Raw genomic sequence first — 25,428 nt, 5'->3', positions numbered from 1 at the left:
CCTCCTACATAAGGATGAGGCATTCATAGCTTAGTTGGAGAGACAACCTTCCCACTTCATCTCATCCATATGCAAAATGCATCAGCCCGTCTGATGCTGATGTCCAACCTTTGGCAGCCAGTTGGCCTCTGCAACGGCGCACGTGGTACAGTATACGATATCGCCTGGGCGCCTGGAGCTGACCCCATGCAAAACCCTCCCTGCGTGATCGTGATGGAGTTTGACAAGTACACGGGGCCGGTATTCCTGACCACCGCAGATGGCAGGAAGATTGCCCCGGTTCTGCCTGTAGACAGGGACTTCCTCGTCGGAGCCACACTCTGCACTCGTACGCTGTTTCCCCTGGTCGTATGCTACGCCATTACGGTTCACAAGTCGCAGAGCGTCACCGAAGACATGATCGTGACGGATCTGTCCTGCCGTGACTTTCAGACCGGTTTGAGCTGCGTGGCCGTCTCGCGTGTGAAAACGCTGCAGGGTCTGATGCTGGATTGTCACGCGCTAGGAGAAAGCACACCTCCGAGATGTCTCGGGGTAAGCCGTCAGGAAACGGAGGATGCTATCATATAAGAAGGGTGCCTATTCTCGGGATTTTATGGATTCTTCAGAGATCAATGAATTGAATCATTGGCCCCCGTTCCTCACTCTCCGTTTCGTTGTGTGTGTGCGCCTTACATGTATGCCCCGTTTGACAGCAATCACCTGACTTATGCGTCACCGCCGGGAGGAATTAAGATGAAAATGAGGGATCAGAAACTTCGCAAACGACGGGTTCTCACCCAGAATCCGTACAAGATCGGCCACGGGTCTACGTAACTCCACTTGATGCTACCCGCGACAAGAACGACATTTGCAAGGCACAGATGAATGTATGGTTGTAGATACTGTACTGAATGTTCGGTGACTGCTTAACTGTTGACCAGACACGCAGCCTTCGGCTGATTTACGCCTTGCACCACAAGCTCTAAGTGCAAGGTGTGACATAGTATTTTTCTTTGAAAATTAATCGCGTAGTCCCGTGACGTCTTCTGCTCTTTTCCACCACGCAGACATCCTAGTACTGATCATATGTAGAAAACTGCACCTCCCCCCAAGCCCCAGAATAGCCTCCCTGCGAAGACCCTGCCTGGTACCCCGAGTAATCGTAGCCTCCCTGCGACCCCCCTGCCTGAGACGGTAACTGGAGCGAGGAAGGCATAGGAGGTGGGGCTTCATCCCTGACGATGGAGAAGAAAAGCGAAATAAAATAGGCCCGTTCGGAGTGGGCATCGATATAGGAATCTTTAAGATTTTCTTGGTATTTCCCATAGAAAGGCGTCTTCTTGAAGCTACCGCCTGATCGTCGCTCGAAGATCCAGCAACGGGCCTTCGTGCCCCAGGTTGTCATGCCGTACAGAAGGCGTGATCCGCTTTTCTCGAGAAACTTTTTGGCTCCTCTCTCAAGTTGCTCCTCGGCCTCGTGGATCAGTGCGTTTCCCTGTCCTGTTCTCTTTGCCTCGAGGAAAAGTAACGTCTGGTGATGCTCCTCACGGATCTGGCCAATGCTAAGATCCACCCTCGTGCGGTCATCTCCATCCGGGCTCACCTCGGAGTTGACCGTGTAATTGAGGTTCCAAGGGAATTGTCTGATGAGAATATTCTGCCAGAAGTTTTTTGCTTTATACTCAATGTCGTGTCCATGAACTTCCTGGTACAGAACCCAGAGGTTGGGATCTAGGAGGCTGCCGCTTTCCATGATGAGCGATACCGAGGCTTGGAGTCAAAAGGACAGCTCAGACTTGTCTCAATGAAAAGCCATCCGCAGTGCAGGCCGGTCTATTTATACTGCATCTAGCGCCGCGGCAGCTAACTCGAATCGTAGTGTTGCGCCCAACACATGCCGTTAACGCACGTCCGGGTCCGACTCGATCATGCTGTGCATGGGAGGCAGAGATGTCTAGGTCGTTATTAACGCTTGGACAACATGTGACAAGTGCCAGGTGCGCTTCCTTCAATTCATTTCTTCCTGCTGGAAAACGCCAGTTAATTGGTACGGAAGGCAGGCCATGCCTTGTGTGCGTTGATGCATAGGAGGATAAGATGATTGCACGCAAGCCGTAGCGGTGCGCAAGCCGTTGCGATGCGCAAGCCGTTGCGATGCGCAAGCCGTTGCGATGCGCAAGCCGTCACGGTGCGCAAGCCGTTGCGGCTAAATTATGTGACTGCCTGATAAGCAGGGCAGAGCGTCATCAAATGTTCCGCTCCAATGCCCAGCGGCCTTGTCTAGGTGAAGTGAAACCTAGTCCTAAGCCCATAATGACCATTCGATGTGGGTGCCAGGGTGGTTGCAGTAGCTCTCTGCGGCAGACGTCTTGCCTGTTTGATGTTGCATCCACCCTGCACTCGGCGTGTACGCCGCAGGTGACACGGCCAACGACACAGCATAGTTCCGTGACAGCGTCTTTTTCATGTATAGCTATTCCTCACAATGTAGGCGCAGAAAGAGTGCTGGCAGCTATGGAGCGGGATTTTTGACATATAAGGCGTCGAATGGCGCATGTATAGATTTACCGGTAGCCATCACCATTCACAAAGACTTCTGCCACTGGAACAGGCGCTGTCAAGCTACCTGCGCTAAAATGATGGCATCACATATTGTCACTCAAGGCTCGGTTAGGTGCGGTCACCTCAACGACGTTGATCAAAAGAAATGCAGCCATGATCAGCCGTGCCGACTTGGAATCCAACCATTTCAGATCATCACCGAAAATTGCATGAGATGTGTACAGGACCCTCACAAAAGACTCCACCACAATTTCCGCAACCTCGAAGATAAATCATCTCTACTCCGTTACTGGTATTGTCGAAAGTTCAGTGAAGATAGAAATTTTTGGGGGCCGTCCAGGTTGGCTGTGGGAGTGGACATCCCTGTTTTCAGGAGTATCAGCGCCGAAATGGAAATTAGTATGCGCGAGGCATGGCAGGAAGAGTCCAGAAGATTCGTCAGATCAGCGAGTTGCGGCGCGAGCGCAGTTTTATGGAGGGTCGAGGATCGTGTTTTGTTAATGAGTTAGACAGCGATAAGGGCAGAGCACTTTTAGAAAGGGCGATGGAGGTGATTCTTGAGGAGACGAATAAACAGAAGGAATCGCCATGTAAATAATTATTCTTTCCTATCTCAGATATCTATCCTCTATTCCTTCCCTTCCCACCTGACAATCCTGTCTTTTCATGTTTCTCACGACCAACGACCTCGACAAGGCCTAGATCAGGGACGACCAGAGGAGAGCCAAGTTCTTGGCTCTGCGAGCCAGCACGAAACTCATCTTGCGGAATTATCACAGCTGAGAGTCACGCTTCCTGCAGCCGCGCTGTTGTCTCACAAATCCCAATGTGGAATGGAGCAACGACACCCTTTGCTCGTGTCTTTGACCTTCCTTGTTTGGTTCATCTCCACCAGAGAGCTCATGGTATCGTCACGGCCACGTTCATTTTGACTACAGACTCGTGAAAGTTGCCCTCTGCAGGCCCATGGCGTTCCGACCTCCTGGTAAATCCGAGCTTAGACGCATGCAAGTCAAAGTGCATGAATCAGGTTGTATGCACTGCTTGATGCCAATCTACTATACCGAATGGCTTCATAGCGGGGGGCCAACCGCATTGAGCTGTTGAAGCCGTGCCGTTCCGACCACCTTAATCTGGCCAGGCCGCTTCCATGTGGAGGAAGCTCACCCGCCTCATATATGTAGATCATCATATCAACTATGGCCCAGTCTCAAGGCAATGACGGTATAACCTTACTATGCACAAATCGCCCATCACCATATCACTCTAGGTATGTCTGCCCGTCTGCAAAGCGACTAGACAACGTCCTGTGGCTCTCTTCATCTCAGCTTTATTTTCCAAGTACCAATATTCACTGTTATGACTCTACATTATTTAAAGCGGATCTCGTCCCCGGCGAGCCCGGTGGTCATATTTTCATTTCTTTAAGTCTGAATTACGCTCTTTCCACTGTTCAAGGTTGCCACATTTCGACATGCAGGACGAGATTGCCACTAGGGAGGTCACCGAGGCCGGTGTCGTGTTTGCAGTCACCACGGCTTTTCTGGCACTTTACCTATACTGGATGATCAGAGTAAAGCCACGAGAAGCTTCGCAGAGGCGAAGCTGGGCGCTGATATCCGCTGTCTGTCTCCTCCTGGGCACCGGGCTAATATTCGCCGCTTTATTTGGCAGTACAAGAAATGCACTCTTACCGGATATACTTGCCTACCCCCTTTTCATATCTTGGAAAGGAGCGATCGCGTTGTGTGTCGACATTGTCGAAGTATTTCCTCATTCAGTCACTCCTCGCGATCTCATGCTGATGGCTTGCAGCTTATTCAGGTTGTCGATCCCCTAATACACGCCTGTTTCTCTCACTCCGTCAAGCCAGGTCCCTCTATCAAGGCTAGGATCACCATTTTCGGACTAATAATTGTCTTCCACCTTCCCTTTATTGGAGCGATCGTCTGGCAATTCAGGCTATCTGACGTCGAATACTGGTGGGCTGCTCCAATGGTGTCTCACTTGGCCACCGTTGTTATGGTTATGGCGATATGGAGGAAGACACAGCGTTTCCGTCGTTTTGACCGGCACTCTAACCAGCCTCAGCCGAAGCAGCCGACGTCAAACCAGGGGATGCCGTGGCTTGGGGCAGTAAGCGGATTGGTGTTCCTAACATCATCTGTGCTCCTAGTGTGTTCTGTCACTGGTTGGGTGAGACACCAGTTTGGAGGTCAGTGTGGGCTTTGTCTGGCGATTTTAGTCGTGCCAGCAGTACCTCTGGACAGTATGATCAGAAAGCACCAAAGGAAACGGGTAGACAGAGAGATGCAACTGAATGTGGTGACAGACCCCGGTACCGAACGGTCGACAGAGCACCTGGTATTTTCCTGAGGGCACTGAATCAGACAGATGGTAGTTACATCACTGTCCGCCCTCTGCCTACGGCTACTATCTTCAATTTAAGCGTCCCAAGTTTGGGCCACACGCGGATGCCGCATATAGGTCATACAAATGCTCACGGTAATCCTTTCAAGTTGGAAGCGCGACGTAAAGGTGCCTTCCAAGCATTAAAGGAACCTTTTCCGCGTAAATCATCCCGTACGTATGATCTTCGTTTCAGTTACACTCTCCTCGACCGAAGTACCTACGTTGGTTCACGCGAATTTTCACCAGTCGTCTGAAAGACATGTCCGAAAGGACTTCCTCGGATTCGCAGAAGGGCTCGATAAGGACAACTGGCTCGTCTTGGCCTAATATTCACGCTGTAGAGAGTGTCCAGACGTCCAGATATGCTCTACTTCCCTCCACAAATGAAGCATCAATCGGGTTCCAAACTGTGGGGGGCGACGAGTTCGCCGCGGACGACTACGGTTCTGATGGCAGTGAAACCGGCGAGCCAAGCATGAAGTGGCGGCTGTTCCAGCGTACGACACCCCAACCCAGGGAAAGGCAGCGACAATCAATCATCACGCTTATGGTGGGGAGTGCAAGAAAGCAACAGTCAACCTCAGACAAGGGATTTAGCGAGGAGCCTCGATTCAATTTTCTGCATGCTCAAGTCACATGCGACCCCGGGAAAACCCGGGCAGTTCTATCGCCACGAACGACTCGCTGAAGTATGCTCATGACCGAGTTGACCGACTCACTTAGACTTGGACTCGTGTTGGAAAGGCAGCAGGGGGCACTCACACCCGACGCCGTCTTGGATCATCGATACGCCTCACATGATTCGGTGACCCGAGGACAATTCCCCGACAAGTCTCGCATGAAGGCGAGCGAGGATGCAAATGCCAGCTTGTGGAACCAGCATTTCTTAGACGAGATATCTAAGGACTAAGTTACTACCATTCTAAGGGCTGGTGAAGATATAACAATTCAACACTCCTCCACGGCTGGTTGCTTGCTCCTCCGGATTTTGTGAATCCGCTGTCGCTTATGCCCTTGCTCATGGCTTTGCCATCTTCTTTTAGGCGCTCGACATTCTGTACTTACGCCTCCGTATATCCCGCCGTGGTCTCTCCGCTCGCATTGCCTGGTGTGTCGTGACGAGTCCGAAGGAGAAGACTGAGAAAGGCTGATAGTAATTCTAACAGGCTTGCAGAGAGGGAGGTCAAGTTCAATCTCAACCTGTTTGCCTTGTCCGTTCTCGACTGTTCCTCTGGCCTCTACTCGATGGCAAGTATCGGATACAGTGACTCGAAAAACGAGCCCAGTAGGAGGACGATTCTCCTTGTCATCGTCGCAAAGGGAAGAGTAATCACTCTCTTCAAGATCGCTAGGTGCAAACAAGGGCTGTATATTTTGTGTAGGTGACACTGCAATCTCGTCTTGCGGATATTTGTCTCGACAGTTTGTGCCATTGAATTGGCTTTCGGTATCCGAGAATTCTGATGTGGGCGAGGTAGGACAAAGAAGCATATCGAGAGCACGAAGATGACCAGTTTGTCCATAGGCAATCGATTCAGTGGAACTCATATTCCCCTGCATAGTCGAGGTAGTGTCAGTCGACATGGCGGGAAGGAGGGCCTCGTTGGCTTTCGGAGAGTTGCAAGAAGATGGGAGATATGGAAACCGGGACAAAGGGGGGTGGTGCCTACCTCCTTTACTTTCTACACGAGTATGAGACGGGCTGCCTTGGCCGGGACGAGAGCGGCAGCGAATCATTCCGAGAATCCCCAAGGCGTAGCTTTGGCCATCTCATTGCACATATCGTCGGGTGGGATCATGCGCCTTCCCCCACTTCCGGGCTGTGGTCCGTTGTTGCTTCGCTGACGCCTGCCGGCCACCCCTGAGATGGTTTATGCGTCTTTGACCAGGTTCAGCTTCTGCATCAATGCACCGATCGCATCCGCTAATGCTGCAAAATTACGAGTAGCCAACTTCTCCGTAGGCGCAGGGGGCCGAACCGAATCGTGCAGACTACTCCGCAGCCTCCCCTGCGCCGGGGTTTAGGGAGGGAACGCGAGGCAGGACTTGTCCGTTAATTTCTCTTCTCTCGTCGTTGACCCAATATATGACAATATACATGTACATGCCTGGGAAGTGTCGGGGGTGGCGAAGCTTGCAGCGTCTTCCGTGGAACGTGGGGGTGCAGACGCAGGCGGATCAGCTCATGCGGGTGGTCACCAAGGTGCTGCACGATCTGACACCCCGGGCACAGCCGCCGCCTTACGCGAAACGATGGTGGACGAAGGACCCCTTACACGACTGCGGCGGACATACACGTACTGGCGCAATCAAGCGAGGGCACAGCGACGAGCCGGCCAGTCACGGCCGGATCTGGAGCAACGCGCCAAGGAGGCTGCCAAGGAGTACCACGACAACTTGCGGAGACAGAAAAGGCCCATTGGGATGACTTCGTCACGGACGAGAGCAACATCTGGAAGGCAGTCAAGTATGTGAAGTCTGGTACGGAGATGACAGATGACAAGGTGCCGCCGTTGAAGAGAGCCGACGGCTCGATCACCGAAGGCAAGGGCGAGCAAGCAGAGGAGCTCCTGAGCACCTTCTTCCCGCCTCTGCCAACGAGGATCGAACCGGAGGGTGAACGTCCGCAAAGAGAAGAGATAGCCATGCCGGACCTCACCTTGCAAGAGATTGGGGATAAGGTGATGGCGGCGAAGCCTTGGAAAGCGCCTGGGGAGGACGGTCTTCCTGCGATGGTTTGGAAGAAGCTCTGGCACGTGGTCAAGGTCCGGGTGTGGACGCTTTTCGACTCATCGCTCCGAGAGGGCGTGGTGCCTCATCAATGGCGAACGGCCAAGATCATTCCCTTGAGGAAACCTGGTAAAGGAGATTATACCTTGGCCAAGGCGTGGCGACCGATCTCTCTTCTGTCGACCCTTGGCAAGATTCTGGAAGCAGTCGTAGCAGAACGCATCAGCTACGCAGTTGAGGCCCATGGGCTTTTGCCCGCGAACCACTTCGGCGCTAGGAAACGTAGATCGGCAGACCAAGCACTAGTGCTTCTGCAGGAGCGGATCTACAAGGCGTGGAGAATGGGCAGAGTGCTAAGCCTCATCAGCTTTGACGTTAAAGGGGCATACAATGGAGTTTGCAAAGAGCGGCTGCTTGACAGGATGAGAGCAAGGGGCATCCCGGACAGATTGGTCGTCTGGATGGACGCATTCTGCTCGGAACGGACCGCGTCGGTGGTTGTCAACGGGCACACATCCGAGCACCAAGCCCTGCCGCAGGCCGGTCTACCACAGGGATCGCCACTGTCGCCAGTGGCTTTTCTTTTCTTCAACGCGGACCTGGTGCAAAGACGGATCAGTAACAACGGTGGGTCCATCGCCTTTGTGGACGATTACTCTGCCTGGGTCACGGGACCAACGGCAGAGTCGAACAGAGATGGTATTCAGTCGATTATCGAGGATGCGCTCGATTGGGAGAAGCGCAGCGGCGCCACGTTTGAAGCGGATAAGACATCCGTCATCCACTTCACACGCATCGCGGAGCGCGACAGCGAATTGCCCCTCACCATCAAAGGAAACGATATCAAGCCGAAGAAGAACGTGAAGCTCTTGGGAGTCATCATGGACAAAGCGCTTCGCTTCAAAGAGCACATCGCCAGTGCGGCCGCCAAGGGGCTGGCCGCGGCCAAACCCCATGCTCAGCAGCTCAATAAGCCGGACGAGGAGGACGATGAAGAGGAAGGCGAGGAGGAGGTGAACAATTGAGCGTTGATGTTGCCCAATTCGACCTCCACGGTGGCGGCAAATGCCTGTAGGGCGTGATAGAAATGCGCTCTGCTGGTCCGCTGCGTCCCCGCTGGTGTATTGGCACCTTCTGCTACGTGACAAAATTCAAAGAGATAAACGCTGAGGTACATGGAGCAGTGTACTGCGGGGCAGGATGTCCATGCCGCTAACCTATTTCGACACTTGGGTGACGGATTTTGGGGTTTTGCAACAGTCACCCCTATAGCCTGCCGTAGCGTAGTGGCTCTATGGGGGAACCCTCCGGGCGCAATACAAAAAAAAAAAAAAAAAGCTGGTGCTGGACACCGCAGTAGCCAGTACACCGCAATAGCCAGATTTTTCACCGTCCAACTTCAATCACCTACACTTCAACCAGATCACAATCCTTTGACTTGCAGAGATGGAAGCACGTATCCAAGAAGCTCTTCGATATATTGAGCATTTTTCTGGTGCGAAGGTGACCACGGTTGCTCGGCAATTCGGCGTACCACGCAATCGATTGCGATGCCGCCTTGAAGGCCGTCGTCCCAAAGCAGGCAGACCAGCCACGAATTTGAAGCTATCGCGACCAGAAGAGGCGGCTTTGTGTCGTTACATCGATCGCCTTGATAATATCAACCTTGCGGTACCCCCAGAGTTCGTCACCGATGCGGCAAATCACATCTTGCATCAGCGATCTGGTCAAGCCGATCTCGTTATTGGTAGCAGGTGGACTTATCGCTTTCTCAAACGTCACGGCTACTTCAAGAAGCTTCAAAGAAGCTCCACTCAGAGCGTCAAGCCTCCGAAGACCTCACCCGCGTCAATCAGTATTTCCAGAGCCTCCACAAGGTCATCCAAGAGAAGGGTATACCCTCTGAAGATATCTGGAATATGGACGAGACCGGATTTCGGATCGGAGTTGGCAAAGATCAATTGGTCGTCACTAAACGAAAGAGAGCCCATTATTTTGGTATCCCTGAGAACAGTGTTGAGACATGGACCAAGACATGTTTAGGCAGCACCTACAAGTGGTGAGTCACTGGATAGTGGCACGGACGTGCCGCTATGTATATATGTATGTTGAGAGCTGTCAGACAGAATAGAATAGAAGTAAGTTCAATCGCAACAGGTTATGAGCCCGGTTGCTTTTATTATGCTTCCACTGCACGATTGAACTCGGCATATGAGAACACTTTTTCGTCAAGAATCGACGGTTGACAGCAAAGACCCGGCACTATGGGCAAGAAAGACTACAAAGGAACCATCCTTGATGGAAGAGACTCCTTTGACAGCTGGAAGATGGATCTTGAAGATAACTTGTTGAGTGACGATCTTATGAGCTGCGTCACCGGTAAGGCAACAGCGGAATCGTCAGATTTATCAACGCCAGGAGAGAATGCTGCGGACATTAAAAATGTCTCTCTTGCGAGAATGAAAATACGACAGAGTATTGACCAGATCCACAAGAACTCAGTCAACCATCTCACCGATCCACGAGCAATTTATCAATCCCTCGTTAAGCGATATGCGACATCGAACAAAGCGCGCCTTCGACAGCTGATCCGAATGCTATACGACGTTAGTACGCAGACGAATAGAACTGTGCAGGAGAAGGTCGACGACCTAAAGCGACTTCGAGCTCAGATTAATAGCCAAGACAAGGACATTGTTATCCATGAACAGCTATTGATTTGCTTCTTGCAAATGAGCATGGACGACGCTTTTAACACTACGGTCGAGATCTTGAACGCCTCGACAGAGACGTTGACAATGGAAAAGGTGCAGAGCTCTCTGGAAAGCAAAGAATTGGAGCTCGTCGATACGACAATCAAGGAGAAACCGCACAATTCGCAGGTCGTGGCCGCAGTGCATGGAACAAAGGGAACAACAGGTCCAAAGCACAGGATGGTGGCGATGATAGCAAGGAGGAGTATCTGAAGAAGGCAGGGGGGTGCTGGTCTTGTGGCGGTATGCATTAAGCATTTCAAGCATGATTGTGCAATTTGGCACCAAACCAAAGCAGGGAAGACCTGGCTAGCCTCTGAAAAAGCGAAGGCGAGAGAGGCCATGGATAGCAAAGAAAAGGCAAACGCGGTCAGGATCCTTGAAGACAGTGGTAGTGAATCTGAGAGATCTACCTACTTGCTTCCGAACACAAAAGTAACAGCCCTCCACAATGGTATCTCGACAGCTGTGCTTCCGTCCATATCACCCCAAGGAAGACCAATTTATCTCAAAGTTGTCCCCTACAAAGACAAGTGTTGAGATTGCAGACGGCTCCGAGGTTCGTTCAAGAGGGAAAGGAGATGTGAGGATCTTTTACGTCTCACAGAAAGGAAGAGCAAGGTCGACAATAGTACGTGGGGTGCACTACATCCCGGAGGCGACGAGCAGCCTGCTATCAGTCGGTGAACTGGAAGACAGGGGAGCATGTATTGTCGTGGACTCTCCGGGGAAGACAGTCACGGTGACAAGAAATCAGGAGGAGGTGCTGTTTGGCCACAGACATAAAAAGGTGTGGCGCTTGAGCCAGACAAGAGGGCACTGAGCCCATACAATCCAAGAAAAGGATGGCGATAACGGGGTAGCGCTGAAGTCAATCCTGAAGATGCCTGAAAGACTACTACATGCTAGGCTGGGACACCCTGGAAAGCATATGGAGGGCAAACTGAACGCCGTAATGGATGATCTCGGAGACAACTCATTCTGCCCGTCATTCTGCTCAAGCTGCACCGAGGCCAAAATGACAAGAAAGGTCTCAAGGAGCCAATGTCTGCGGTGACAGAAAAGCTAGAGAGAGTCCATATAGATCTTTGGGGCCAGTTGAGCTATCACTTCAAGGAATGAAGTACATGCTGACAACCACCGATCAGGCTACCGGGCGAGTTTGGGTTTATTTCTCTAGAGACAAAACGAGAATTACCGACAAGATCAAAGCCTGGGTAGTTGTTGCAGAGGCAGAGTGTCGCGAGTACGGAAAAGGCGAAAAGGTCAAGGCGATGCGCTTTGATCGCGGAAAGGAGTTTCTAAACGAGGCAATGAAGGTATTTTGCACGGGGAGAGCTATTCGGACCGAACCAACAGTGGGCTACCACCCGGAGGGGAATAGTATCTCTGAGAGGAGCATGCGAACCATATCAGAGAGAGGGTCTGCTATGCGTCACGAAATGGACCTCCCGGCAGCATACTGGGAGTTTTCGAACGCAACAGCGGCCTATCTGAGAAATAGGGGAGTTGTCAAGGGAATGGCTAAAAGCCCATGGGGGTTATGGCGTGGAGAGAAGCCAAGATCAGGGCACTTGAGAAACCAGTGAAGGGCTTCCTCGGGGCTGTTCACTTCGTCACCGGTAACAGGAGCGCGGAGATGCTCTTGCGGTAGGGCTTCTACAGCTTTGTCGAAGCCGGAGCGGACATCATCGGGGAGGCTGTCGCGGTACTGGATCTCCATCGCGTTCGCGTTCGCGTCGGACGAGATGCTGGATCTCCATTGAACCTGAACAACGCGATTCTTATTGCGACGAGCACCCTAGCAAGGGGCGATGAACGATTATTCCCGTTCAGGTTGTAGTCAAGGCGCGATGGCTTTTGACCCATGCTTAGCGCGATAATCCCTGCAATATGTCTGTCCGAACCTGTCTGTCCGGAGCCATCCTGCTGCTCTGGACCACAGCGAGATAGAGCAGATAGCTGCTAGATCAACCCTGCCTGCGATTGATTTGAACGAAACATCTTCATCAGAAACGCCCCCGTCAGGAAGCGAAGTCACGCCAACCAGTGACGATTCGGAAAACCCGATCATCGCCAGTCGCACAGCCGTGGGCATGAGTGCTGGGTTGGCTTCTGAGGTCGGCTGTGATAATTTGCTTGAATCTCCAGCGCTCGATATACCAACCTTATCTGCATCTGCGTTGGGCATGAAGGCGATAGAGACAATTTTGTTGGACTGTGTGAGACTCAACTACACGCTTGCCAGACAGAAGTGGCAACCCGACGAAAAGCTCGCCGTGATGACAAGTACTAAGGACATTAGGGGCTATGCTGAGGTCGGTCGGTCGGACTAGGGATACCTCTTATGGTCACCCCGAGCTCAAGATTCCAGACGTGCTTCGCGACAGTATTTTAGTCTCCCTAGTAGTGACGCCTGACTCCTCCTCCTCAATGCCCGGCTCTGGCGGATTTGGCCCAGTAATCTGATGCTGGATTGTGCCAAGTTTGCGCCGAAGCATGCACATCTCAACAGTGATTCCGGGTCCAAACGCGCAGGCGACAACATGCTCACGAGGGTGGCTGTCAGATGCCAAGTCGTCCATGTCCTTAGAGCGCAGGCGGTCCATGACACTGAAGATGCAAGCGGAGCTAGAGTTGCCGTGGTGGGTGTATACGTCAATGCTTGCACGCATGTGTTCCGCCGAAATCCCGGGCCTGCTCCGCACGAGAAAGGATCGATGCTCCTCCAGGGTGCATTGCCCAATCGAAGTCGCCGGCGAGCTGAGAACTGGTCGGCAGCTGCGGAAGGGAAGCTTTGAGGCGCTCAAAAGTAGGCGAGATTGCAGACTGAGCGAGCTGAGGGACTCGAGGAGTAATGACGGCTTTCCAACCTAAATCCAGTAAGCCTCAAATTTCCCATTAAAATTGCTTCAACGTCATACCCGAAGAATCAACATGGAATCCTAGGTCAGCTCCTGTTCCTGGAATGATCGAATGGTCCCATCCTAGGACTTCGTAAATCGCTGTTGATTGCTGACCAATACCGTTGCTTAACACGAGGGCGCTGGCGCCGTCAGAAAACAAACAAGGGCCTATTCTTGTCTCTTGTCGTTCGTTGATGCTGTCCAACTCGCTCCGCACCAAGAACGATGTGATCTCTAGTGCTAGGCATAAAACCCGAGCTGGTCGTCCCATGGCCGTAGATCCGAGAGCCAAGTTGGCACCAGTTCTTAGCGCAGCCAGACCACCACTGCAGCCTACTCCGTGAAGGAGAACCTTTTCCACAGCGTGGGTGATCCCAAGTTCTTGTGCCACAAAATAGTCAAACCCTGGATTTGCGCTGTCGGTACAAGTTGTTGACACTATGTGGGTTATCTGACTGATATCTATCTTGGCTTCGTAAATAGCCTTCCGTGCTGCTCACAGCGAGCGGTACGCCATCGGCAAGGAAGGTCTTATGTAGTTCGGAAATGATTGGTGTCCTTCCTTGGTTTATTAAAGGGTGGTCACACGAGAGTATTGCCGAACGAGATTTGATCCCGGTAGCTCTATTGATGGAGAGAACCCTCGTAAGACTGTCGGCATAGGTTAAGGTGTGACCAGCAAGGGGCACATAGGATATCGTAGAGTATTATTACTTACGACGGGGACTTAGGATAGTGCCTCTTGCTAATTATATCGAGGGTGTTGGCTTTAAGAGAAAAGGTCGGATATTGAGTGCCCAGCCCTATAACGGACAGATGCAATTCTCCAAACATATTTGAAGTATCACACGTAGGTGGGTGCAATGCATGAAGGTCTTGGTGCGTGTAAATTGCGCTGCTCCATCATTGAGGAAAGGCGTAGTGGCCCGGACCTATATAGGCACCGGGCCTAACATGAAAACAGCTTTGTTCCTTGTCACCGCCGCTTGCGGCTGCTGTTTTCCTCTTATGGTCCCGCCCCCCTTGATGCGGCCCCCGAATAGCTACATCAACGCCGCCGCTTTTGTTCATGAGTATTAAGGTACCCGTGCCACGCCCCACTTTATTGGCACTCGAAACTGTCGAAGGTCCGAACGACTTGACGTCTCTAGGTCTCTAGGTAATACAGCTTGAAACCAGGTAAGAAGGGAAGTCTGCAGACTATTCTTTCTTCTTCCTAGACCACTGAGGGGTCCGGAGGATCTCCTATTCGAACGGGAACCCTTGCCTTGAGGAACGAAAGGATTTATGCCCCGCGCCGCCTCCCGACCTTTGCCTTGAGGAACGTGTTGCAAACTGGGCAGAATCACGGGCAGGATCCACCCCAGGTGTGCAGGGCCAGTGTTGAACTCTTTAAAGAGTTCATCAAAATGGTCTCTCAACCAAGTCGACCCCACAAACTCCTCCAACTCAGCAGCCGTGAATGTAGGCGTATTCTGTCGACAATGATATCCACTCACTCTTCCGAGTGAATAGCCTCACGGAAAGCTTGGGCTTCGCCATCTGATGCGCCGAGTTGACAGCGTTGTCTCCCAGAGGACTAGGCGGTCATAAAATGCACCTGATGCCGTTCCATCGTGGGGCTTCCGAAGACTGGGAACAATCTCCCACGGGAAAGGCAACGTCCGCGTCAGGGAAGGATTGCAAACATTACAGCACTCGCCCGGTCCTGGAGCAGGTAACTTGGATGCGGGGTCTGACAAACTCTCTTGCAACCAATCCATGAGGATTCGGCGTAAGCATGAGGATCGATTGACAAGATTGAACAGCGCCGGGCAGCAATTGTACAACTCTATTCGGCGCTCTCTGTCTGTCTTGCGTCTGCGCTGCTCTCCTGGCAGGTCACATTCAATGACGCTCACAGCGATATCTGATTCATCGTCGGAAGGTTACCGTCCACTACTGGTTCAGCAGAGAGTGAATGTGCTAACCCGGTCGTTGCGGAAAGCCTTCTCGAAGACGATGGCGTCTGACTGCTGGACAACATTGCCGCTCTTGTCGATGCGACCCTGTCGCCCACAGCCCAGCTTTCTACCAGGAAGATTGCCTCTCCCTTGATGCTGGTCATTCTAGCTGCACGACCAAAGCGTTGGATAAGAACACATAAGAGGCGTTCGAGAGGGAAGCCATACTGGACAACTCGTATGACATCCGAGAGATCTACCCCCGTTCCCAGCGATTCTGTGGCCACCATGATTCGGATCTTAGAGTCCGCTTTGGAAAACTCGTCGTATAGGGCATTCTTGTCATTCAGGGTGGTGTGGGAGTGGTAGACCTGGATAATTTGCTTGCAATCGCGGGTTCCGATTGCCCCAGCTGACAGTTTCTGCAGCCACTGGCGCAGGCATTCCGCACAATTTTGTATATCCCGACGGGAGTCTATGAAGATCACAGTTTTCGGAATGCTCTCCGGCGTTGGCGAGCCGTTGGTGATAGCGTCTTGCAGAACAAAGAGGGGCTAGGTATCAATCCACGGCGCCAGGATAAATTTCCACGGAAAGTGGATCAACGTGGCGTAGCGCCGTGGCGGAGGTCCGATGTCGCAAATTTATGTGCGCGCACTCCCAGCTACGGTCTACAGGAGACCGGCCCTTGCAGGGTCCGCCAATGCCTTGAGGAACGGGACTGAAGCATTGGGTTTGGTTTGACACTGACAAGTCTGTTGAAAGGAAAGATGAGGCTTGCTCCCGATAGTGTGGCTGCTTGGACGCCGTTTTACCCCGCCACAACACGATAGGCTTACTAGGGGGGCCTCAAAGTCGGCCAATCCCGTGACAGCTCCACAGTCACGGGGGGGCGGTTGACCTAGAAAAAGCTCGTTGACCTGGAAAAAAAGAAGTACATAAGAGCCCCGCCATTTTGCTAGAACTTAAAAGTACCTCTCTTCCCTCGATAAGTGCAACACATGTTCGCTTTATTGCAAGCTAGTCATAGCAATGCAAATGCATCACCATACTGCCTTTGAGGTGTTTTTGGTGTTTTGGCATCGAATTGAGCTCTATTCGATTTCTTCTTCCTTCCCAGCCTCGAGCGCGTCTTATGATTCCTCTTCATCGCATCTCGATGCCGTCAGCTTCCAAGGAAAGCGTCTGACGGCAAATAGCACGCTTATTTGCCTCCATCACCACTAATTCGGCTGCTTCCTTTACAATCTCGCGATCATAGTACTCCGGCCACATGATCGCCTTGCTTTGCCCTACGCCGCGGTTGTGTAGCTCGCGGAGAATCCTGTAGCTTGCGCACATCCACTCATTGCAATTGAGGTGTGCGCGCTTGTCGCCCTTGGCCCAGAGACCTCTGATATCTCGAATCCTCCCTCGCCTCTGTGATGCTAATCCTGACGTTGAAGCGTACCTTGCGAAGCCAGCGGCGTATATAGCCAGCTTCGTCGCGAACCTCCTTATTCCTGACTCTCTGTGCCTCCTCTTCTTGTGCCGCTTGTCTATTGTATTCGTCTCGGGCGACTCGAATTCTAGCGTCACCGACGCTTAATGGGCCGTATCTCGCTACAATAGTTGTCTGTTGCTGGAGACTGGAGCGCTTGGCTTGTTTCTCTTTTATCTTCGTCATCTCGGCCGTTGCGGTGATGCCGTTGAGAGCGAGGGTTTTGTCGGCTTTCCGCGCCTTCTCATAGACGTATGTGACGGAGGAGTCAACGGCATGTGGGAGTCAACTGATGTGGCTAGACGAAGCTGTACGTAGGCGTGATACCTCTGAATCGTAAAGAGGTTGAGTCTCGGCGTTGAAACATTGTTCCAGTTGAATCGTTGAATCGAGGGCGGCGGTGGCGATGGTGTTGATGGTCTTGCTGCCTGAGGCCCGCCCTGAGGCTCGCTTTCGATCGAGCCCGGCAGGTCCTTAATAGCCACTTCTTCTGTGAGCGACGAGAGCGTGTCTTGAAGCTGAGAAAGCACGATCTCGGGATTGAATGGGAAGAGGCCACATTTCTGCCAAGATGAGAGAATTGTGTGCTTTTTGAAGGTGCGAGTGCGGACCTCTTGAAGATGATATAGAAAATCGGACTTGTTAAAGTCATATGCCCCGTCAGCAATCTCACGATGTAGAACTTGTTGATGCCAGTGTTTGTATGACCTAAAAACGCCGACATCAAGAGGTTGAAGCTGATGTGTAAGATGGGGAGGCATTGGGAAGACCTTAATGTTGTGATCGAAGCAGAAGTGAACCATCTCTTCTGTATAGTGATTATCACAGCTATCCAAGTAGAAGCCGCTTCTGAAGTGGATCAACTGGTCTCGTGTGTTTCTCGAAGTGTTTGATCCATTCAATCGCGATGACATCGTTAATATACCCCTTTTGGCTGGTTGAAATGATGGTATCGTCGTCAAGGCTGTTGCTAACCCAACGGGCAGGAATTTGAACCCCAGGGAGTATCACAAACGAAGGAATGCAACTCCCAGCTGCAGAAATAGCCTCAATCGCTGTGACCGACACTGTATCGTGAGCGTCAGATAAAATAGGGGTATCAATCTCGCGGAAGGTCCAAATAAATGTGCCTTTATGTAGATATCCCACCATGAAGCCCGTCTCGTCGAAATTCCAGGTGTTCTTAGGGAGAATCTCGTCTTTCTCGATCGTTTGAGACCAGCCGCGAAAAAGCCTCAACGTGGATGCGATCTTGCATAGCCTTCCGTTTGATGTCTCGCGCTGCTGCTCTTCGACAGTGGAAGAGTTCTCTATGCCGCTGTATAAAGCGCTTGGCCCAGGCTCGCGATGCTGTAGCTCCCACGCCCTTTGCCTTGAGAATGGCGTTGGCGTGTTGTTGGAGCGCACGACCCTGGATGTGGTGCCCCTGTGTGATGCGGCGATGTGCCCAGCAAAATACCTCCTCTTCATCCGAGGGATCAAGCAGGGCACGGTTGCCCCCATTCTCGGCCGTTGAGTGATGCCCATTGACTCGATAATAGAGGCGCTTGTAGGGTACGCCAAGCGCCTTCGCCGCGCCACAATTGAGCCGTAGAAGCCCTCGTAGTAGAGCTCTGCTCCTGCAATAGTTCGCGTCTCGAGGTTTGCGGTTGTATGGCGCGAAAAGTTGGGTAAGCCGGTGGCAGAATCGATCCATTTTTGGACAGCAGACTCTTTAGCTTTTGAAGAAGCCATAGTCAAAGAATTGGCCTTCCCTCGATGACTATTGAGATAGTGACGTGGCGATAAAATGTAGTGTTATGACGCCATCGTGAAATGGGTTCTGAATTATTGCCATAGGGGTATATGCGGGGTCGAATTGTAACTATGGTAGATATGATCTTAAACATGTCTACTTTTTATTGTATGATGCGTGCACACTAATTGAAGTACCCTGTTCTTTTCCAGGTCAACGAGCTTTTTCTAGGTCAACCGCCCCCCCGTGACTGTGGAGCTGTCACGGGGATTGGCCGACTTTGAGGCCCCCCTAGTAGGGCGGGGTTACGGCAGCCTATAGGTGTCAGAACGGTGGTTCTGCGGCTCGGGCCTAATGAGGAAATATGTGGGTATGTACGATGGATCAAGGCTTAATGCAGCAGCTTGTGTGCAGCTGCAAAAGAGGTTGTATTGATTGTGATGATCTGTGTTCTTTTTTCTTCTTGAGGCCTCCTTGGAGGCCTCGTCCCTAAGGGGGAAATTGGCTGCCGGATTTGCCCGGTGTCTGCACGTGATGATGCACGTGATCCGACATGTGTTTCTACCCGTCAGTTCCGACACACCCCCCCAGCCGAGCCCTCTTCCATGTGGAAGAGTGGGAGGCTGCCAATGACCATGTTCTTGCTCCTGACTCATGGAGGAATCTCCTGCAGTCTACAGTGCCCGTAGGCAAAGGGCCCTTCTTTCTGGGCCGCTGCTATGTGCTGCCTTACACAACTTGGTCCTCCCACATCTTGTAAGATTGTTCTTGAAGTATTGAGTCGGTCGATTCGGGGAGCTCTCGTGACGCAAGGCGGTCGGAGATATCGTGGAGGCCGATTTGGTTGACAAAGGCTTGGAACTTGGGTCCTTGGAGGGCCTTGGTGAGACCGTCGGCCATCATCTCGGCGCTTGGTGTGTATTTGACTTCGAGGGTTCCGTTCGTGATTTCTTGGCGAAGCCAGTGGTTGTGAATGTCGACGTGCCGCAGCTTGGTTCGTAGCGTTGCCACCTCCGCGGTTACGATGCGTATTGTTTGCGTGTTGTCGCATTGGATGCTGATTCGAGAGTGGTCGAGTTTTACGTCGAGTTCTCGGATCAGGCGGCTCACGTATATCGATTCCTTTGCCGCTTGTGAGAGGGCAAGTAGCTCCGCCTCTGTGGTTGAAGTGGTGACAGTGTCTTGTTTGTTTGCTCGCCAGCCGATGAGGCCTCCAAATAGCTTCATTGCGAAAGCTTGAGAGCTCTTGCGGTCTGATGAGTTGTCGGCGAAAGAGGCATCGCTTGCCACTTCGAAATCGTCCCCACCCCCCAGGCGGAGCGCCAGTCCTTTTGTCTGCTGCAGATAGCAGATCACGCGGTCGGCCGCTTCGTGATGTTTGGGTCCCGGGTTGGGGTTGAACTTTGATAGCTTTGAAGTTACAAACGCGATGTCTGGGCGCGTGATAACCGCAGCGTATAGCACGGAGCCTATTTTCACTTGGTACGAATTGATGTCAGCAAATGAAGCAATGCCGTTGAATGGGAAAAGTTCGTTGACCCCCATCGGGGTGTCAAAGCTCCTGTGTTTCTTCGCGAGGCGCGAGATCTTGTCGATGTATGAGGCTTGTGATAGCCAAATGAAGCCTTTCTCGCGGTCTCGAAGAATCTCGATGCCAAGAAACCACTGAAGGCTGTTACCACCTGTCAGCTGGTATTTCTCACGCATTTGTGCTTCCAGGGCTTGCGCCCTCGACTCGTTCTTTCGCTGATATGCGAAGACGATGTCGTCAACGTAGAAGAAAACGATGATTCCGTTGAGGGTGAGGCAGCAGGGCTCGTGTGGCACTGGCTTGAAGCCGAGCTTCTTGAGCGTGTTGGTGAGCTCTCGATGCCACAGCAATGGTGATTTCCTCAATCCGTAAAGGGCTTTGTTAAGCTTCAATACGGTCCCGTGTTTCCTATGGCCTGGTGGCATCTTCATGAAGACTTCCTCATCAAGAGAGGCATTTACGAACGCGTTGACAGCGTCGTATTGGATCAGTTCGAGATCGAACCTTGCCGCCATCGCCATCAATGTGCGAAAGCTTCTTCCAGCAAGCGTGGCTGCGTAGGTTTCTTGCCCATTTCGGAGCTGTTGATCCCCTCGCACCACCAGTCTTGCCTTGCATTTTGAGAGCCTCCCATGCTTATCGAATTTGTATACGTAAACCCACATGCAGTCAAGCACTTGGGCCTTCTTCGGGAGCTCTGTAGAGCTCACCTCGAACCAAGACTTCATGTCTTTATGGCTCTGAAGGTGTACTTCCTCTGCCTCCTCGAATTGATGTCCGAGAGGGTGGTCTCGCAGTTGGGAGTGGTGTTTCGGCACGTCTGGAAGGTCTCGGCGATGGATCTGTTTCTTCATGATCAGCCGTTCAAGATATGCTTTGTCTTTAATCTTGTGGCTCAGCTTGTCTTTTGCAAGTGGTCCTGCTTGTGTGCCTGCCATGAAGGCGGCATGCCAGTTGGCTGTGTGTTTACGCGAGGGAAGGATTCCTTGACCCTGCTGCTGAGAGGATTCCTCAAAGCGGTGTGGTTGTTGCGAGAGGGGTTCCTCTGCTCGCTGCGAAGAGGGTTCCTCAACGCATGGGTATGGGTGCAAGAGAAGGGTTCCTTCTACTTGCCGTGAAGAGGGTTCCTCAACACGTGATTGTTGCAAGGGAAGGATTCCTTCGCCTTGCTGCGAAGAGGGTTCCTCAACGCAATGTGTTTGTGTGGGAAGGATTCCTTGCTCCACTGCTCCAAGCTTGAGGGTTCCTCGTTGCCGGGCATGATTTGCACTGTGCGTGGAAGTGTTCCCAGCCAGGCGTGCTCGAGGAAGATTCCCAATGTGAGCTTCCATCAATGTGCGAGGGAAGGATTCCTTGACCCTGCTGATGGATGATTTCCTGGGGCTCGTTGAGATCAACTCGCTTTTCAGGCAGATTTGTTTGTATTGATGCGGCAAGCAGGGCCGCCGGAGGAGTTGAAGGAGGCGTCGGTAGCAGCTCGAATCGGGCTTCTGTGTATCGACTTTCCTGACCTTCCGGGTCTTTCTCAGGCTCTGCTGTGTGCTCGTCATCGTCATCGTGGTCAAATTCGAAGATTTGCTCGTCAAGCGCCTGTGGGGCTGCTTTCGGGCGATTTCGTCGTCTTCTGGAAGACTTATGTGTGTGAGGGCTAGAGCTAGCTCCTCGAGGTCTGCTTCCTTGACGTTTTGAGCGAGGCTCTCGAGTGTTCCATCGAAAATCTGTTGCTCGTCAAAAATAACGTCTCGGGTAGAGATCACTTTGCCTTCTGATGGTACCCAAATTCGGTATACGTTGGAGGACGTGTATCCCACAAGGTATCCTATCCAAGCCCGTGGGTCAAGTTTCTTGAGGCGATTCCTCTTGTCTTGGGTTGATGGAGTCATGGCAAAGGCTTTGCAGCCGTAAGCTCGGAGATGCTCTTGTGCGGGCTTTCTCCCTGTTAGATCTTCATATGGCGAAGTCCACTTAATTCTGCATTTTGGCGTGCGGTTGTTGAGGTAGACGGCAGATTTGTAAACTTCTCTCCACAGTTTCGAAGGAAGGTTGCCTCTCATTGCACGTGCCTTGTCTTTGATCACACCCCCTGAGCGCTCGGCACCTCCGTTTTGGTCTTGAGTGTAAGGGGCCGAGGGTTCGACTTTGAGGTTTCTTCCGAGCAGGAACTGTGTAACTGCCGGCTTTTGGCTCGTTAGTTCATTGTCGCATTCGATGACTTTGACCTTAAAGTCAAATTGGTACGTAAGGTAGTCGACAGCGTGTTTAAGGGTAGTGATGATGGTATCGGCTTTCCGATCTTGGAGGTAGTAGTCCCAAGAAAAGCCGCTTGCTCTATCGGTGAGAAGCATCAGGGAGTTAAATCCTTTCGAATCAGGCTGAAGGTCGTGAAAATCGATCGCCAGTCTCTCGCCTTTACAGTGGTCTGCAGTGCGAGGCTCTCGTCGAATCATCCGTTTTGCCTTTGCTGTCCCGCAATTGTCGCATTGCGCGGTGGTGATTCCCTTGATTCTAACTCCTCTGGAGCAGTTGACAAGGTGTTCTAGGGCCCTAGGTCCAGGGTGTCCTAGTCGCAGATGCCATACCTCGGCTGATGCCTTTGAGGCTTCCGCTTGGTGAAGGAATTGAATGTGTTTCGGCGGGTGAAGAATGCCCGCCTCGAGAAATGTTGAGGAATATATTCAAGCACAAATTGACCATGGTGTCGTTCCACGAGGCCGACGATGCTTCGGTCAGGGGCGCGCAGGCTTGGTTTCCTGCTTGGGTCTTCATCCCACCAAATACCCTCTCGCATGGATAAAAAATGGAAGGTAAGAGTCAATCTTGTTCATTGTCGTCTATCTAAAATGAATGTGAGAAGTTCTGTCTCCTTATAGTCCTGAGGGAATATGACTGCCTTGCGGTGGCGAATTTGCCACTTGCCACCCAGGATGCTTTTGTAATGTTATCTAGAACGTTTGTCACACATAGGATATCAGCCTCCAACAGTCTGACCCCCTATTCGCACAGTCCGTTTCCACATTTCCCCACAGAAACTTCTAGGAGGCATCATCAACGCATCAGTGGCTTCCAGATGATCTGATCAGATGCTTCCATTCACTACCATTCCCTTCCATTCTCATATTCAGGCAGTCTATAAAGATCTCGCCTCTTTCCCACCTTAGATAGCAGAATCAAGAGTCTTCCAGTCCCTGATCTTTATGCCCACTTGCTCATCCTCCGTGCGATAGTTATGAGCCCGGTCTGCCACTGACTGGGTATCTTATTCTTGTTCACTCCGCTGCGCAGAATAGCTTCCACAATGAGCTCAGCTCTAGATCTTGATGGCTCTTCCAAGGGCACCGTGCTCAACGGCCCTTGCGACTGGAAACAATGGATTTCTATCATCAAGAAATTCGCCACGTCCCACAGTCTTTGGGACTTTCTGGACCCTGCCGTCAAGGAGGGTAAGCCGGTTCTTCAGCAGCCAGTTGAACCAACATTCCGACAAATCAACCACGAAGCATCTGATCTCGTGGATCTGACCTCGGAGGAATTTCGCCGTCTCGAATTCCTCCACACCCAATACCGCTCGAAGCTTCAAGGGTATAGGGATCAAGTGAAGGCACTCGCCAGCCTTCAACAACACATCGTCAAGACCATCGGCAACTACTACAGCACCATTGCCGAGGAACACGACGTTGCAAAGCAACTTGCCTTGCTTCAGGCTCGTGTGGCCCCAACCGACTGGGCACTCGAGAGGAAGTTGTTCAGCGTTATCGTTCCACCCTTCAGTCGCCAAACAGGACCAAGATCGAAGCTTGGGTCACCCAATGGCAGAAAGTCCTCACTGAGGCAAAGCAATTAGGGCTTCCTGATGTCCAGGACCTTCGCCCTACCCAAGATTTCCTACAGGCTGTTTCGTCCATCAACGCCCCATTCACAGACTATTGGGTCAACAAAATGGAAGACGAGGCCGTATTCGGCAAGCCTGATTGGAAGACGGACTTCCCGGACGGCATTAAGATCAGTGAGATCTTTGAACGAGCTCACCGAATCAAGGCCGCCAACAACAGCAAAGGATCATTCGGAGCTGCCTTCCAAGGCAAGGGAGAGAAATCGGAGAGGAAAGAGGACAAGCCTAAGTGGTCTTCAAGCAAGAACGCTGATGGTGTTCCTATGTGTGTCTGCGGAGAATATCACCGCTTCGTAGATTGCTTCTATCTCATCAAATCAGCTCGGCCTGATGGCTGGACTCCTGATCAGAAGGTTGAGAAGAAGATCAAGGAAATCCTCGACTCAAATCCATGGGCAAAGAAGATGACGGAGAAAGCACAAGACTTCAAGAAGAAGGAAATGGAGAAATCGTCCGACTCCTCCGTTAAAGGCACAGCGTTTGCCGGTCTTCTACCAGCTCCTGACAACACACCGCCTCCTCAACACCTCCATCAACCAGTTTCTCGACGGGAAAGGCAGTCTACCCGCTGTATGACTCCTTTATCCTTGATTCCGGATCAGACACACACATTTGCAACAACCGATCCCGTTTTCTTGACTACACCGCCCCTGCAGAGCCAGAAGAGCTCTTTGCAGGCGATAGTCAACTTCAGATCCTTGGCTACGGCACAGTCCGTATGAAGCTTGAAGAAGGAGGACTTTTTCAGCTCAACGAAGTTGCCTTCGTGCCAAAATTCCACACCAACATCGCATCCCTCGACCGCTTTCTTGCGAAGGGATACAACTGGAATCCACTATCTGGACGCGTCTCTAAAGACGATCAGATTATATTTCATACGAAACGCCGCTTTCGTCAACCGGTCATCGAGTTCAACCCGATTAAGGAGGACTCTCACGCCTCCAATTTCACATCTTCATCTGCACCTCGCACAGTGAAAACAGCAGATGCTACGCTTTGGCATAAGCGCCTAGGTCACTTGAACGCTCAAGCCCTAGAGCATCTTGTTGAGAACACGACGGGTTCGAAGATCAAAGGCCCAGTTACCATCGATTGCACCGCGTGTTCCCTTGGGAAGGGAAAGAAGGTCGTCTCTCGCCGAACCCTCAAAACCGAGCCCCAGACCATTCTGGAGAATCTACGTTGATATCTTCAGTATGAACACCTCATTCAACGGCAAGGAAGCTGTTCTTCTTATCAAAGATGAATTTACAAGCATGATCTTCATCTACCTTCTGAATGACGCGACACAAGGGTCCGTTATGACTGCTTTGAGAAACCACGAGGCAATGGTTCAACGCCAATGGAATCTCAACATTTGCATTATCCACCGTGATAACGATCGTTCTCTTCAGAGTGCGTATGAGAGCTGGATCGAGGAAAAGGGGATTCAAGATGAACCTTCTGCCCTTACACTCCGCTCAAAACGGTTCTGCAGAGCGATCTGGGGGGGTAATATCTGCCCA

General features: G+C 51.8%; 6 protein-coding genes across 6 annotated transcripts; 3 read left to right on the top strand and 3 right to left on the bottom strand.

The window, feature by feature from the left end:
• Positions 1 to 1,054: 1,054 nt before the first annotated feature.
• HRG_10147 (uncharacterized protein) lies at positions 1,055 to 1,735 on the bottom strand (the record flags this gene model as incomplete). The annotated part of the gene is made up of 1 exon (XM_044868618.1): positions 1,055 to 1,735. One exon carries the CDS (start codon positions 1,733 to 1,735, stop codon positions 1,055 to 1,057), a length of 681 nt encoding a protein of 226 aa, XP_044715973.1.
• A 5,866-nt stretch (positions 1,736 to 7,601) lies between these two features.
• On the top strand, positions 7,602 to 8,711 carry HRG_10146 (reverse transcriptase (RNA-dependent DNA polymerase) domain-containing protein; the record flags this gene model as incomplete). Its single annotated transcript, XM_044868617.1, has 3 exons — positions 7,602 to 7,727; positions 7,794 to 7,815; positions 7,894 to 8,711. 3 exons carry the CDS (start codon positions 7,602 to 7,604, stop codon positions 8,709 to 8,711), a joined length of 966 nt encoding a protein of 321 aa, XP_044715972.1.
• Positions 8,712 to 9,950: 1,239 nt separating this feature from the next.
• HRG_10145 (gag-polypeptide of LTR copia-type domain-containing protein) lies at positions 9,951 to 10,652 on the top strand (the record flags this gene model as incomplete). The annotated part of the gene is made up of 1 exon (XM_044868616.1): positions 9,951 to 10,652. One exon carries the CDS (start codon positions 9,951 to 9,953, stop codon positions 10,650 to 10,652), a length of 702 nt encoding a protein of 233 aa, XP_044715971.1.
• A 5,782-nt stretch (positions 10,653 to 16,434) lies between these two features.
• HRG_10144 (DDE superfamily endonuclease domain-containing protein) lies at positions 16,435 to 18,502 on the bottom strand (the record flags this gene model as incomplete). Its single annotated transcript, XM_044868615.1, has 4 exons — positions 16,435 to 16,618; positions 16,680 to 17,011; positions 17,083 to 17,631; positions 17,681 to 18,502. 4 exons carry the CDS (start codon positions 18,500 to 18,502, stop codon positions 16,435 to 16,437), a joined length of 1,887 nt encoding a protein of 628 aa, XP_044715970.1.
• A 730-nt stretch (positions 18,503 to 19,232) lies between these two features.
• HRG_10143 (reverse transcriptase (RNA-dependent DNA polymerase) domain-containing protein) lies at positions 19,233 to 20,555 on the bottom strand (the record flags this gene model as incomplete). The annotated part of the gene is made up of 1 exon (XM_044868614.1): positions 19,233 to 20,555. One exon carries the CDS (start codon positions 20,553 to 20,555, stop codon positions 19,233 to 19,235), a length of 1,323 nt encoding a protein of 440 aa, XP_044715969.1.
• A 2,774-nt stretch (positions 20,556 to 23,329) lies between these two features.
• HRG_10142 (uncharacterized protein) lies at positions 23,330 to 23,875 on the top strand (the record flags this gene model as incomplete). Its single annotated transcript, XM_044868613.1, has 1 exon — positions 23,330 to 23,875. One exon carries the CDS (start codon positions 23,330 to 23,332, stop codon positions 23,873 to 23,875), a length of 546 nt encoding a protein of 181 aa, XP_044715968.1.
• Positions 23,876 to 25,428: the final 1,553 nt, after the last annotated feature.

This window comes from Hirsutella rhossiliensis, assembly GCF_020360975.1.
Source record: "Hirsutella rhossiliensis strain HR02 chromosome Unknown scaffold00015, whole genome shotgun sequence".
In the NCBI taxonomy this organism is placed as follows: domain Eukaryota; kingdom Fungi; phylum Ascomycota; class Sordariomycetes; order Hypocreales; family Ophiocordycipitaceae; genus Hirsutella; species Hirsutella rhossiliensis.
Note: the sequence above shows the minus strand (reverse complement) of the source record. Positions and strands in the feature narration are given on the sequence as shown.